General features: G+C 43.8%; 1 protein-coding gene and 1 long non-coding RNA gene across 2 annotated transcripts; one reads left to right on the top strand and one right to left on the bottom strand.

The window, feature by feature from the left end:
* The first annotated feature begins 245 nt into the window (after positions 1-245).
* LOC309860405 lies at positions 246-2,862 on the top strand. Its single transcript, XR_014309345.1, has 4 exons — positions 246-336; positions 449-545; positions 2,364-2,525; positions 2,740-2,862. It is a non-coding gene; the product is annotated as an uncharacterized lncRNA (long non-coding RNA).
* Positions 1,140-13,170, bottom strand: GSTO1 (glutathione S-transferase omega 1). The gene is made up of 6 exons (XM_082722561.1): positions 12,593-13,170; positions 12,256-12,364; positions 8,512-8,734; positions 6,329-6,427; positions 2,108-2,214; positions 1,140-1,369 (listed from the first exon to the last, which is right to left on the bottom strand). Exons 1-6 carry the CDS (start codon positions 12,621-12,623, stop codon positions 1,216-1,218), a joined length of 723 nt encoding a protein of 240 aa, XP_082578687.1. The 5' UTR covers positions 12,624-13,170; the 3' UTR covers positions 1,140-1,215.
* Positions 13,171-15,141: the final 1,971 nt, after the last annotated feature.

Genomic DNA, 15,141 nt, shown 5'->3' with positions numbered 1-15,141 from the left:
AGTGGAAGCCAGGTAGTGGCTGGTCGTTGGCACCTCTGCACCCGGGTCTACATCCGACTGAAATCCGCCCGCAGCCGACCCGGGCCTGGAGGGTGGGGCAGGCGGACGGCGGCAAAGATGGGGCCGCCGGGAGCCTGGGCGTTGGTGGCGGCCGAGGGTAGCCTGCGGGAAGCCTTTTGTGAAGTCAACCGGTTCTCACTGCCTCTCAGGGTGCGGTCCCTAGACCGCCTGCATCACTGTGGGGTGGGGGCGGGGGGTGGGGGAGCTCCTTTCAAAGACGGACTTCGCGGCTCACCCTAGCCCCACTGAGTCGGAAATCCAGCGGCGAGCCTCAAGGTGATTGTTATGCGCTCTTACGTTTAAGAATAAGTACCGGAGAGAGTAATGGGGCGGGTCGACGGCTCCCTGATTTTGACAGTAAGATCCGGGTGCTGGCTGTGTTCTCCAGATCTTACCGCCTCTTAAGGACTCACAATCTCGGGATCTGGGTTGAAATCATCTGTAGAATGAAATGATGCTCTCCGACCTACCTTCTCCTCATGAAGGTGAGGTGATGATCAAAATTTTAAATAGAAGCCCGGTGGGCCATGGGCGCGTCTGGAAGATGGGATGAGTATTTCTGAATTACTCATCCAGACTTGCGCTGAATTGATAGATGGGGTCTTCACAATATTTAATTACATCGATGGGGTCCGCCTGCTAGGTACCCAGCACTGGAGTTGGTAGGAAAAGTCTGAAGGGGATTGAGATTGGAGATTGGGAGACCAAATAGGAGGACACCTAGTCACCAGACTACGAGTCTGGTCCTCAGTAGTGACAATGGGAATATAAAAGGCAGTGATGCTGATGGCAAGGAAAGAATGAGGAATTGAAAACTGGAGCGGGCAGCTCTTGAAACAAGGTATCTAAGTGGAGTGTCCTATAGGCAATAAGAAATCTAGGTTGAAGTCCAGTTCTCACCAGAGATGATGACTCAGGAGGTTTTTAGCATAGACTACGATAAAACCCTTAGAATCACAGAAGTATCCTGAGACAGGAAATGTGCTTCCACTTCCCCAGGAGGACCTTAAGGAAACCCCACAGTTTAGCCATGATGTCAAATCAGAGAAGGTGATCCAGTGAGACATGAGAGCCCTTGATAAAATTAAAGCTTATTTTATTCATATTAGGGAAGGAAAATATCAGACATTTCTTCCCTGCCAACTCTTGCCCCCATCAGAGCCCATAGTCACAGGCCTCGGGGCTGTTCTGCAAGTAGAGGTTGAGGAAACCTCGAAGAGCCTTGGGCTCCATGAGGAGGGCTGATACCGCAGGATCCTTCCTCATGGCTGCCATCCAGAGCTTAAGTTTTGGAGTGTGGTCTACACAACTGTGGGAAGGGAAAAGGTAGAAGGCATTACCAAGGCTCCTATTATCATTAGCACTCTGCAGTTTCTTTTTGTTTTCCTCTAATCTTTTAAATACTTCTTTAAAATGCACATAATCAGGATGTTAGGTTTGGAAGGTATTGTAAAGGTCTTTGTTTTATGGACAAGGAATCTTAGAGAGTGAAGTGACTTGCTCAGTTAGCATGAGAATTTGTCCAGGCAGACTAGTAACTTTTTAAAGGGAGAACATGAAAGACAACCATGAATGTTACATATTTATTCTACAGCCAGACTGAGACTAAAAATAACCCTGAAGAACTCCAAGCTCTAAGAAATGATAGTAAGCCAATTTGGCTGCCAAATTCAGAACACGAGTTTGGAAGAGTGTGGGAATCCTGCTGGTAAATGGGAAGTAACACTGGTCAGACAATTCTGCATGATGTGTTATAAAAAATATACCTCCTTATGGATCTTTAACCAGAATGAAAGGAGTAAGTTACTTTTGAAAGATTTTACTACATGTTCTGGAACTCTCTGTCCACCCCTCCCCCACATACTCCAGGAGTGGAGAAGGGTGGTGAGTACCTGCCCTGGATAGTCCAAGACTCTCCTCCTGTCTGCCTGTTCCCATTCATACCAGTTATATAAAATATCCTAATCTTTGTTCAGAAAAAAGGTCAATATATCCTCTTCCAATTAGCATTATTCTTACTTATGCACAAAATATTCAAATATCTTACTCATTTAACTCCAGAATTTCCATTCGTTCAAACCAGGGCCAGATGAGGTAATCAATCATAGAAAGAGAATTGCCACCAAAGAAGGTTGTCTTCGTATTGGTAAGAACCTGAACGTTAAACAGCAGAAGAGTACTTGTTAATTGGTGCATTTAGTAAGACTCATCATCAGAAATGATGAAAGCAAGTTAAGTAGAGCAAGTGAGAGCAGCAGCTTTTACTCTGACGTATTCAAGCTGGCATTTTGCTTGAACTTTAGGATCTCCTGGTTTGGGATGAAGCCAACAACCAACAAAATAAACTGGAAAGTAGAGAAAAATAGAGCAAGCAACAGAATATGAGATCTTTGTGATACATATATCCAACAAAGGACTGGTATTCAGACTATAGAGAGAACTCCCAGGAATCAATAAGAAAAAAGGCAAAATGGGGCGCCTGGGTGGCTCAGTGGATTAAGCCGCTGCCTTCGGCTCAGGTCATGATCTCGGGGTCCTGGGATCGAGTCCCGCATCGGGCTCTCTGCTCGGCGGGGAGCCTGCTTCCCTCTATCTCTCTCTCTGCCTGCTTCTCTGTCTGCTTGTGATCTCTCTCCGTCAAATAAATAAATAAAATCTTAAAAAAAAAAAAAAAAAAAGGCAAACAACTCAATAGAAAATGGGGCAGACTTGATCTTCAGAAAAAAAAAGGATATTCTAATGGCCAAAAACCATGTGAAAAGGTATTCAACTACATTAATACAGCTTAGAACCAAAATGTCAACGACTTGATCTTCAGAAAAAAAAGGATATTCTAATGGCCAAAAACCATGTGAAAAGGTATTCAACTACATTAATGCAGCTTAGAGCCAAAATGTCAATGACTACACATCCATCGTAATAACTAAAATGAACAAGACAAAAGTTAACAAGGGTGTGGAACCACTACTGGTCAGAGTCTAGGCTGGTGCAGCTGTGTTTTAACAGTATGTACTAGAGCCAAGTGCAAGTTATTCTCTAACCCAGTAATTCTACTCTTTGGAAATGTGAACACATGTTCAACAAAAGATAGGTGGAAGAATGTCAATTGCAGCACAATTTGTAATAGCCCCAAAGTGGAAACATTTACTGTCCATCAGGAGTAAAATGGATGAACTGTGCTATAGTCATATGTTGAAAGGATAGGAAAGAACTGCATATAACAGAGATGAATCTAACAAAGCTGATACTGGATGAAAGAAGCCAGACCTAAAAGAGTGCATATTATAGAATGCCATATGTATAAAGTATAAAAACAGCCCAAACTAATGTTTCTTGATATGGGTGCTAGTTCCATGACTATGTTCACTTGGTAAAAATTAATCAAGCTGTACTCATGCTTTGGGTACTTCTCTGTATATAACACTTCAATAAAAAACTGACTCAAAATACACTGGAAATAACTGGGTTAACCATTAGACCAATGTCAAATAAAATTATTTGAAAACGAAACACAAAGAGTATGTTTCTGAAATTCAAGAATAGTGCATTGGTGTTAATGGTTTTGCCAAAGTAGAGGAACTAATTAACACCTAACCAACTTAACTTTTTATAAAACTTTCATAGTTTTCCTCAGGGCCCATATAACATTCTGCATTGTAGACTGATGGCTTATATCTACTGGTGTATTTGTCTTTGGTCCACAACCAAGCTAATCATCCGAAGAGTATAGACCATATCTTATTTTCTACCTCTCACACTATTCAGGAGAGTGCCTTGCAATTATTAGGCACTCAGAATTGTACAACTAATCAATGTTAACTGGGTCTGTCCTTCAACTGTAATGTCTGGTTATTATATTATGTATAAATAAAATTAAGTAGGGCAGTTTCAGTCAGGACAAAATAATCCACTCAACAGGCTAAAACATGGAAATGGCACTACTCACTGTAAGGCATGAGTTCTTAATCTGGAGTCTATGAAGGCAGATGGGGAAAAAGTATATACTCCCCTCCTCCCCTACCAACCCCAAATTTAGCAGATATTTCCATTATGAAATAAACCACAGTAGAATTAATCTTATATATTTTAACTTAAGAATTTAAAAATGCTGAGAAGGGGTCCATAGGCTCTAGTAGGTTGCCAAACACAAAAGAAGTGTTAATCTTCAAAGAAACAGTATCCCACATGTATTCTCTGACCATAATGTAATTAAATTAGAAAACAGCAAAAAGTTTAGGAAACTTACAAGTACACTGATAAATAACAGCTAGGCAATGAGAAAATCACAATGGAAACAGCATTAAAAGCCAATTTAGAACAGAACAATGAACATCCTGCCTATTAAAACTTAATTGAGGGGTGCCTGGGTGGCCCAGTCTTAGTGTCTGCCTTCGGCTGGGGTCATCCTGGGATCGAGCCCAGGGTCCTGGGATCCCACTCCCCTTGCTTGTGTCCCCTCTCTCACTGTGTCTCTGTCAAATAAGTAAATAAAATCTTAAAAAAAAAAAAATTGTCTTTAAAAAAATAAAGAAACAACCTTAATTGGGCATAACTAAGATATTATTTAGAAGTAATATATTGGTCATTAATGCATTATACAATCAAGAAAAACTAAGTAAGTGCATTAGCTACTGAACTCCTCAGCTAGTCAGTAAAAGAGCAGAAACAGCCAAACCCTATCAAATGATTTCAGAGATTAGAAATGCAAGGAATATGGACACTGGGGACAGTAAGTGATATGGTAAGTGCTGTGAAGTGTGTAGGTGGAAGATTCACAGACCTGTACCCCTGGGGCAAATAATACAATACATGTTAATAATGAATAAAAAAATTAAAAAAAAATACAGGGAAAGTAACCCAACTCATTTTATCAAATTAGACTATCCTTAATATAAAAAACAAAAACACTATGAAAACAAAATAATCCAACCTTATTAATAATATGCAAATTATTTAAATATTAACTAGTTCTCGAGTTTTTATCTCAGCAATGCTAGCATGGTTCAACACTAGAAAAATCAACACCATATTCATCAGATTAAAGAGAAAAAAATTCCATGAACATCTCAATAGATGTGATACGGATAAAACATTCAACAAAATCACATTCATGATTTTTGTTAAAATCAGCAGACTACTGGGGCGCCTGGGTGGCTCAGTGGGTTAAGCCTCTACCTTCAACTCAGGTCGTGGTCAGGGTCCTGGGATCAGCCCCACATCGGGCTCTCCGCTTAGCGGGGAGCCTGCTTCCCTCCCTCTCTCTGCCTGCCTCTCTGCCTACTTGTGATCTCTACCTCTGGGTTTCAAATAAATAAATAATCTTTAAAAAAAAAAAATCAGCAAACTAGTTAACTTTCTTAATGAAAAAAAATTCCAAAAAAATTCACAACAAGCTTAATACTGATAAAATATTAGGATGCATTCCCATACAAGGCAGGAACTAGGTCTTCCTTCAGTAAAAACCCAAGGCTGACAGTGCATGTTAATGTCTCAAAACCAAGAGAAAGACTTGATGATCTATACGCCCAAAGGGTAGCTGTGCCCCAAAGGAGGTAAAAACTCATCCAGTCTTCTCCAAGTGTCTTTAGGAGTCATGGCAAACGCTGGTGGGAAATGTTTAATATGTACTATTAAGTAGAAAAAAGAACACAGCACGGTATGTATGCTCTGATTTCAGTTATGTTAACTTTTCCCTTCCTCCCTTCCTCCCGTTTTGTTTTAATATATGGGTAAGACTAGACACAGGCATACAAAAATGAAAACAGGTGACAAACTGTGGAAATGTTAGTGCATTTTTTTTTCCTTGTTATTTTACTGTTAGCGTGACAGAGTATTTTAAAAGCAAGCCATGACGGGACGCCTGGGTGGCTCAGTGGGTTAAGCAGCTACTTTCAGCTCAGGTCATGATCCCAGCATCCTGGGATCGAGTCCCACATCGGGCTCCTTGCTCAGCAGGGAGCCTGCTTCTCCCTCTGCCTCTGCTTGCCATTCTGTCTGCCTGTGCTCGCTCCCCCCCACTGATAAATAAATAAAATCTTAAAAAAAAAAAAAAGCAAGCCATGACAAAATATTTTTAGGTGTTTGGGTTTCTATCCTAAACACGACAGCTTACAGCAATCTGTCCTAACCTCAAATTCCTTATTTGGTGTTATTACTAATGGCCACAAACTGCTTTGGGGAAGGGGAGTATAAAGAACAGTGTAGAAAGAAGAGGAGGATGGGATATAGTGTATCATTTACTCTGACAGAACCTTGGAGAAGAGATTACCTCCTCTAGCTTGCTGATTTCTTTCCGCAATTCTTCTTTTTGGCCAGAGCAGTCTTCCTCATTCTGTTTTCTCAAAAGGCTTGTTACCAAAGATGGGACCTACACAGAGAAAAATCTCTTAGTTACCAGTGAGGCAAACTACACCGGCCCCCTCACAAAAAAGCATGATCGAGCCCTCAGAGTCCCAGATCATGGTGCTCAAGAAACCTGAAAGGTACACCAATTCCTGTGTTCACAGAAGTCGGGTACTGATCTTAGAAACAGTTTGGGGGCATAAGGTGCTGTTTTGGTCAGAATTTGATAAGTTGCGATTAACAGAACCCACTTTGGTGAGTTTGAGCCAAATGTGTCTTAAAAAGACACTGAGCGACTCACAGAATTATTGAGGCTGACAAAATAGAGAGACAAAATTTATTTTTTGTATGGCTTTGATTAAGTCTCCAATTTTATGTGTATATACACACACACATCTATATATACACACACACATCTCCAAAGCTTCAGTACCTTTTCTGTTAGTCTACGTGTCTCAGTGTCAGCTTCTCAGAAGATGATTGGGCTGGGGATGCAGGCAGGGGCATTTCTGGTTTGCTGAGCTATAGCCATGAGGGTGGGGTCATACAGTACCTAAAGCTACCTCTTCCCTGAATGTGAGCTGGGAAGTAATGGTGGGCATCTCCACAGCTTTTAGCTTACTTTCTTTTGAAACACAACAATGAATCTCTCTCTCATTCTTTTTTATTTAAAGTACTCTCTACACCCAATGTGGGGCTTGAACTCACAACCCCAAGGTCCAGAGTCATATGCTCTACCGTTTGGGCTAGCCAGATGTCCCCATAATGAATCTTTGTTCCTATTTTTTTTTTTAAACATTTTATCTATTTGTTTGACAGAGAGAAATCACAAGTAGATGAAGAGGCAGGCAGAGAGAGAGAGAGGGGGAAGCAGGCTCCCCGCTGAGCAGAGAGCCCGATGCGGGACTCGATCCTAGGACCCTGAGATCATGACCTGAGCCGAAGGCAGTGGCCCAACCCACTGAGCCACCCAGGCGCCCCCCTATTTTTTTTTTAATCCTCCAAAATCTTTCTTGTAATTGTCACATTCCCTCTCCATGACTTCAACCATGGCATCTGTGCTATTCTTTCCTCTTGTCTGCTAAGCTAGATAACTCCCTCTTTCTTCCCCCACTGGTTTCCCTTTGTAATGTCTCCTTACACAACGTGCTCTCTCTGTAAGTTTCACCTTCTAGGTATTTCTTTAACCATTTAAAGAAGACAAGATATGCTGACACATATCCTGACAAATAACAGGCTACAGAGATAACCAGACACGCCATTCTGATTGTTCACTGTTGGGCATTTCTTTGTTAGTATCAATTGCTTGAATTATCTACAACCCTGACACTGATTAAGATACAAAGAGTTCTTCTACAGGAATGCCACTGACATTGTCAGCTAATAGCTAGGGCCAGCACAAAGTACATGACTGCTGCTAGACACCTTGGCCAGAGAGCCAACACAGCATTTACCGTGAGTTAGACTTTGCTCTAGGTGTTTTACATAAACTGTTTTTTATCTACAAGAAGAGAGAAATTATTATACTCCTCTGTCTCCTCAGTGAAGCGGAGGCACAGAGGTAAATGAATAACTTCCTCAGAGTCACACCAGTAGGTTGTGGCAGGGCTGGTCACAGACCTGGACAGTGAGCCAGTGGTGATGGGAACACCGCCTCACCCAAAGCTCAGAGTCTGGGTATAACACACAGGTAAGAAAGTGGGCACTCACTGACCAGGAGAAGTTAGCACCTGGGGCACCACAGAGCTGGGCACTGACCCCACCTGGACAAGCTTCTGGAAGGCAGCAGAAGCTAAGAAGATAAATGAAAAAGGACTTGGAGATAACCAGGCAAAGTGAGAAAGGGGAAGAGCCTTCCAGCAAGCATTCAGGAAGAGGCAGTGAGTATGGGAAAACAAAACATTCAGTGTGGCAGGAACAGTGCCTGAAGAGTGAAGAGGGCTGACTTTGGAGAGCCAAGAAGCAGACACCAGATGGCGAAGGGCTTGCAGATAAGAACACAGCTGTGTGTTCCTTTCCCACCTCACTGAATCATAAATGACAGCACTGATTTAGCTTAAAAAAACAAAGTTTTTTTCAAACAGGAGCTGAAATTTCTTATACACACACCTTAGAAAATAACTCAAACACCATCTTCTGGCGAGCTTTCTCATAGGGGTCATCTGGCAATAGCTTCTTTCCTGGATATACATCATCCAGGTACTCACAGGTGATGGCAGATTCGTAGATCAGTTGACCCTGACTGTTTTCCAGAACTGGCACCAGGCCAAAGGGATTCTTCTTGAAGAACCACTCAGGCTTACTTTTCAGGTTGATGTTGATGATTTCATGCCTAAAAGAGACACAGAAGACAATGAAGACCATGGAACTTTTTTTTAATTATTTATTTTTTTATTTCTGAGCAAATCTTCACTGGCCCTACCATCTACCCAGTTGATCAGATCCCAAATTTAGGATTTGATTCAGTCTTGGTTCCTTTTCCCTTGCTCCCTCTTTCTCAAGTCCAATGGATCACAAGATCCGTCAGCTAGATCTCCAGATCAGAGCCTTTTCTCAGCCTTACGCCTGCCTCCTCGTCCAAAACACCAGCTTTAAGCTTGACCTCTACAATGGTCTCCCAGCGGCCTCTCTGCTTCCACTCTGCCCTCCCTACCTGTGTGTTGCACAACAGAAGTGAACTGGATCAGGCCATCCTCCTGCCTGCAACCCTGTGATTGCTCCTCATTGCAAGGAGGATAGTACTTCAAGCCCTCTCTAGCATGTGATCTGGATCTTTCTTACCTGTCACACCTGTTCCCAGGATTTACCCTCTGGTCATTACAAGCTGGCCACACTGGCGTTTTTATACTCCTTGAATTTGCCAAACAGGTTCTCACCTTAAAGTATATACATTTTTTGTTCCTCTGATTTCTGCCGGTCTTCTCAGGTCAAATGCTACCTCCTCCAAGAGGCCCTCCCTGACTATGCTCTCTGAAGTTGCTTAGAGCCTCTACTAGATGATCACCTTGTTTTACTTTCTTCATTGACCTGATATCTGAAATTACACCGCTCATTTATTTACATGTTCATTATGTCACCTCTCTAGATTGTAAGCTCCATGAAAGCAGGGATTCTGTGTGCCTTGTTCATATTAATAAACATAAAAGAGCGAAATTTTAAAAACATATAAATGCTATGAAGACAATAAAAATAGTTTCAGGGTACTCAGTAAATATTTGTTGAATGAATGAATAAGTGGAAATGCCTCAAGATTGTGAATAAGATACTCTATTTTGGGCTTATTCTAATTGTAAATTATCTGAGGTAACCAACTGTATTCACTACCTAGTATATGAGAATTAACATGATAAAATTCAATTCCTTTTGCTAACTTGAAAAGAAAGTTCCTCATTTTTACACGATTATTAAGGAATCCAAAAAATCTACCCATAAAATAAAGTTGCAGATTAAATGTCCATGCACTGGTATTTTTTAAAATGTTACATAGGTAAATCACACTAAGCAAACCCAAAAGGAAGAAAACAGTTAAGTCCAAGCTATATTCAAATTGTAATTAGATATACTTGTTTCTTGCCTGAGAGATTGTAGAAGAAATAAGAGGGAAGTTTCATAGAATTGTTAAAGCCAGGTCCATATGATTGTAAAGCTGGTTAAATTGTTCAATAGAACAGGTTAGTTACTCAAAAATAGTATATGCAAACCCATTCCCCCATCCACCTCGGTAATTAGAACAGTGTTTAGTTTGAGGATTTATTTATTCATTTTTAAAAGATTTTATTTATTTATTTGACAGATAGAAATCACTAGACGGAGAGGCAGGCAGAGAGAGAGGGAAGCAGGCTCCCTGCTGAGCAGAGAGCCCGATGCGGGCCTCTCCCAGGACCCTGAGATCATGACCTGAGCCGAAGGCAGCGGCTTAACCCACTGAGCCACCCAGGCGCCCCTAGTTTGAGGATTTAAATGTATAATTCCTGATGGAAACAGGAAGGGCTACACTGAACACTAGAAAATATTTCTGTATCAAGTGGTTCATGTGTTGACAGATTATTGGACACTCAGGTCTGAGCCATCAAAAGAAATACAAGGCTGGCTCCCTGCCAAGGAATTAGCAACATTTCTGAAATTTTATACCATGAAAACAAAAGGTAGATTCTGGGCTTCTGTAATAAAGAAGGTTCTTAGAACACACATGCATGTGCTAACCTGACAATAGGAGCCAACAAGTCAATCTACTGCCACAACAAGTTGGAAGATGTACTTTTTAGAGAAAACCATGCTTTGTTAGGTGATATATACAGCAAAAATCTAGCACCTCTCTAATGAAAGTTTTCTGGGCGGCCAGCTAAAACCAGATCCAGGAATATAGATCTCTGTTGTTTGCAGGACCTGGGGCTGTTACCATTCTTCACCCCCATACACACACTATTTTGGGAAGACCAGTTCAGTTTTTCTTGGAAAACTATCCCAGTAAGTAAGGTGGGGTTGTTTTCAATCAGAGTTTGATAAGGGCCCAGAAACCAGGACTCTATATCCCCCAATCCAGCTGTGCCTTCCTCCTGCAAAGGGTACATCTTTTTTCAATCCAACTTGAGCAAGATTACTCTTACTTGCAATAAAGGTATCCTAACACAGATACTGCAGTATTCGGATAAAATACAATGTTCTGGATAAATGGTACTAAATGTTGAGCATTTTGCTATGTGTTCAGGATCAATTTCATCCAAGTAAGATGCAAATCTTAGTGAAATGATGGATAATCTGAAGATATTTTTTTTTTCCCCTTTAGAATGCATCGCACATTCTTTTAGGGAAAATTACTGTCTGCCAAATTCTCCCCCTAGAAAACTAAAGTTAGTTTATAAACCCTAAGCACATGGATGGGAAATTTCTTAGAAATGGGAGCTATGTTTTAAACTTCCGTGCCACAGGTATTCAATGTCTGCTCAACAGATTCCAAAGATCATTCAAAGGGAGCCAATGCCGATGGATATTTGGTGTCAGGAACCAAGTGACTATTGCATATTCCCATGGATAACCAATACACCAAAAAAAAATTTGGTTTTTAATTTCAAAGAGGCTTCGCAGAAGACTGAGTTTTTAGGTATGCACACTTTGACTCAACAACCCAACCTACAGAAATATGCACAGTACAGTTGACTCAGGAATCTGCCAGGAGGGGTAAGGCCTGGACTCGGTACTAAATAAACTGCCAACCATTAGGGAAGGGGCTGTATAATCAGAGTAACAGCAAACAGGATCACATAAAACAGGCGTGAATGTAGAAGGTGGGGGTAAAGCCAAAGGGCAGCAGACCAGGAATCCGAGATCGACCAGAGTTAGAAGTGCCGCTGCTGGCTGCTGGTCATTACCTGTGCTCTCCGGTCACCACCAACCTTACGAGAGCCTCAGCTTTCCAAATCCATAAAAATGGTTAGACTGATAGAAATGGGGTTTCCTTGGGGTGCCTGAGTGGCTCAGTTAAGCCTGGGTTAAGCTGCTGCCTTCGGCTCAGGTCATGATCCCAGAGTCCTGGGATCAGGGAGCCTGCTTCCTCCTCTCTCTCTGCCTGCCTCTCTGCCTGCTTGTGATCTCTCTCTGTCAAATAAATAAATAAAATCTTAAAAAAAAAAAAAAAGAAAGAAAGAAAAAGAAATAGGGTTTCCTTAACTGGTGTAATCTGTGGCATTCCTCCCACCCCTCACCCCGGGAAGTGGGTTCAAAATTTGCTTTGTTTCCCCACTCCCCCGACCCCGAACATCTGAGAATAGTTTATTTTGCAGGCAAGGAAGCCCCTGGGGCCCTACCCGGGAGAGTCCCACCCGGCCGCCCCCGCAGCAGCTGCCGGGTCCTTACCTGATTCCCTTAGCCTTCAGAACCAGGAGTGTCCTCTGGGCGTACGGGCAGAACCTCATGCTGTAGACGCGGATCAGACCCTCAGGGACGGGTCCCGGGGGCGCGCTTCCTGCGGGGGAGACGCTGAGGCGCTCACCGCCGGGAAAGTGGCGGGGACCCCCACCCTGCCGCCATCCCAGGACCAGGCCGCCGAGAGGTCGCGCGCGCTACGGGCCCGGCCCGATCTCCGTGGGTGGGGGACCCCCCCCCCCCAGGTGGCTCCGGAGCAGCCACATCAGGACACACGACTGTGAGCCGCCGAGCTTCACCCCCGCCTCTCGCGCCCAGCCGGCCTCACCCTTCGCCAGGCTCCTGTCCGACCCCGACATCGCGGCGCAGCACGGACTGATCTCACTGTCCGGGTTTGCAGGCGATTCAGGAAGTGGGTCGCCCCTCCCTCCGTCGTTTCTCCCCGCCCTCCTCCTCTCCGAAGTGCCCGCGGCGGTCCGCCGTCATCTCGGCGGGGACTGTGTACCCCTGCCCCGCGTCGGCCCGGGCGCTTAAAGAAAAAAACCGGCGCGCGGCGACTCCGGTGGGCGGCCTTGCCCGCGGCGCCCAGGCCCCCTTTGCCGCTGTCTGCAGGGAGGGACGCGCCGCCCCTGGGGCCGGGGGCCTGCAGGGAAATCGCGGCTGAGACGCCCACCCCACGCGCCCACCTCTGGCCGGCAGCCCGGGTTTTGCCTCGCTGGCGCTGGAACACCGCGGCTGGTGCTCGTGCCAGAGTGTACTGGGAGAGAGAGGCGCTCACGTCCGGAGGCGCAGGGGAAGCTCCAGAGGCTCAGGAGGAGCTCGGCACCCAGGCCATTCCCCCTCCCAGAAGGATGGTGGTCTTCAGGCTGGCCTCCAGGCGGGTCCAACCCTCACCCACACCCAGACCCTGGATCCTCCCACGCCCCGCAGCCGCTGCTCTCACATGGCACCCGCCTGGTGGCAGTTCTCCTGCCGCCCCCAAAGCGCCCCTGACTTCAGGACTTGGAACCCCGGGCCCAGAGCTCGCTCACACATCAGAACTTACTCTGCAAAGATACCTGCCCATGGCCCGGTGCCAGGTCGCCCAGCCATCTGCACGGCTTTTTCCTTTCCTTGGCAGTATTAGCTTAGTATGACTAGGGGGTGGGGGTTGGGGGGCATTGTTCCTTCTGTCACCAATAGGACACATCCTTTTAATTTTAACCCAAAGAAAACTGCACAAATGTGGCTATTACTAACAGAATGATAGTGCCACTTTCAAAAATCTGTTAGGTTTGGATTTTGAAGCCGAATGGGGACACAGGCTCAAGAGTCCGGCAAGCTCAGTGCATTTAGACTGTAGATCTATGGAAAGTGTTTGACTAGAGCCACTGCTGAAACAGTCCCTTAACCGAAGGGGGTAGAGAAAAGGCTCCAGGGCACAAGGTACAGACACAGGAAAAGAATAGTCAGTGTTTTGCTCCTCTGCCTAGATTTGGAAAGCCTGTCAGTAACTCCTGTGCCATTGATTGGCTCAGGCCATTGGTGTCTGCTTTTATTTTGATTAGTTCTGTTATGGGAAAGGCAGAGAATGAGGTGATAAGCGCACCCATCTTTCAGCCTTCCTGCCTGGGTTTGATCCTGACTTTACCACTGTATTAATTTGTAAGGGTTAGTTTAACAAAGTATCACAAATCCGCAACAGAGATCTATGATCACAGTCTGGAGGCCAGAAGTCTGAGATCAAGACTGTGAGGGAGAATTTGTCTCATGCCTCTCCCCTTGCCTCTAGTGGTTACACTGGCAATCTCTGGCATCCTAGGCTTGTAGAAGCATCACCCCATCTCCGCCTTCACCTTCACATGTCCTTCTCCCTCTTTGCACATCTGTGCCCAAATTTCCCCTCTTTATAAGGACACTAGTCATAGTGGATCAGGGGCCCACCCTACTCTAATATGACCTCATCTTAATTTAACTAATTGCAGCTATAATGAACCTATTTCCAAGTAAACTCACATTCTGAGGTACTGGACGGTTGGAGTTTCAACATATGCATTTATGAATTAATAATTCAACATATGAACTTATTATGAAAACATATGAATTATAATAACCCCTTATTAACTGTGTGAATGTGGACAATTTCTTTTTGTGTTTTAGTTCTCTCAACTGTAAAATGCAGTGGTAAAGACTTCCTGTCTCCCTGATAGAGTTTGAAGTAGTATTAAATTACGGTGCCTGGGTGGCTCAGTGGGTTGAGCCTCTGCCTTCAGCTTGGGTCGTGATCTAGGGGTTCTGGGATCGAGCCCTGCATGGGGCTCTGTCCTTGGCCGGGAGCCTTCCCCCCTCTGTCTGCCTGCCTCTCTGCCTACTTGTGATCTCTCTGTCAAATAAATAAGTAAAATATTTTTTTAAAAAATTGTATTAAATTAGTAAATATACAGAAACCACTTAGAACAGTTCTTGGCACAAAATAAATGTTAAATAAATGTTAATTATTACAGATACTAAATGAAAAAAAGCAAGGCCCATTTCTTGCTAAAACATGGGTCTTGCTTAAGTCTTTTTTAGAAGACTAACTTTTGGAAGTTCTTTCAGCACATTTATGATATCATGCAAATTAACCCTGCAACTGTAAATCTCTGATTGGCCAACCTAAAAATTTGAAGTCGAGGCATTATTTGAACACTTTTACTTGTAATGGCCTGTCCCCTAATTAGTCTGACTAGTGTAACGTCTCGTAATAATTTCAAAGGCCCAATTTGACAGTAAAGGCTAATTGCTCGAAGAAAGAAATTGAAAAGAAACTATATTATCCCAGGAAACTACTCTCCTGTAGTACTGCTGTGGATTATAGTGGATCATCTCCAGGCCCTTTGTGTTTGTGTACATAATGCG

Source organism: Mustela nivalis (assembly GCF_964662115.1).
Source record: "Mustela nivalis genome assembly, chromosome: 2".
Taxonomy (NCBI): domain Eukaryota; kingdom Metazoa; phylum Chordata; class Mammalia; order Carnivora; family Mustelidae; genus Mustela; species Mustela nivalis.
The sequence above is the reverse complement of the archived record's forward strand: the minus strand, read 5'-3'. Positions and strand labels throughout refer to the sequence as shown.

What these genes read in the sequence shown, in the direction of transcription:
- GSTO1 (XM_082722561.1), bottom strand. Translation starts at nt 12,623, where the DNA reads ATGTCGGGGTCGGACAGGAGCCTGGCGAAGG. An exon ending in GGACAGGAGCCTGGCGAAGG is followed by an intron (nt 12,365 to 12,592) that starts GTGAGGCCGGCT and finishes TCTCCCCCGCAG; the next exon opens with GAAGCGCGCCCCCGGGACCC. An exon ending in TGTTTGAGTTATTTTCTAAG is followed by an intron (nt 6,428 to 8,511) that starts GTGTGTGTATAA and finishes TTCTCTGTGTAG; the next exon opens with GTCCCATCTTTGGTAACAAG.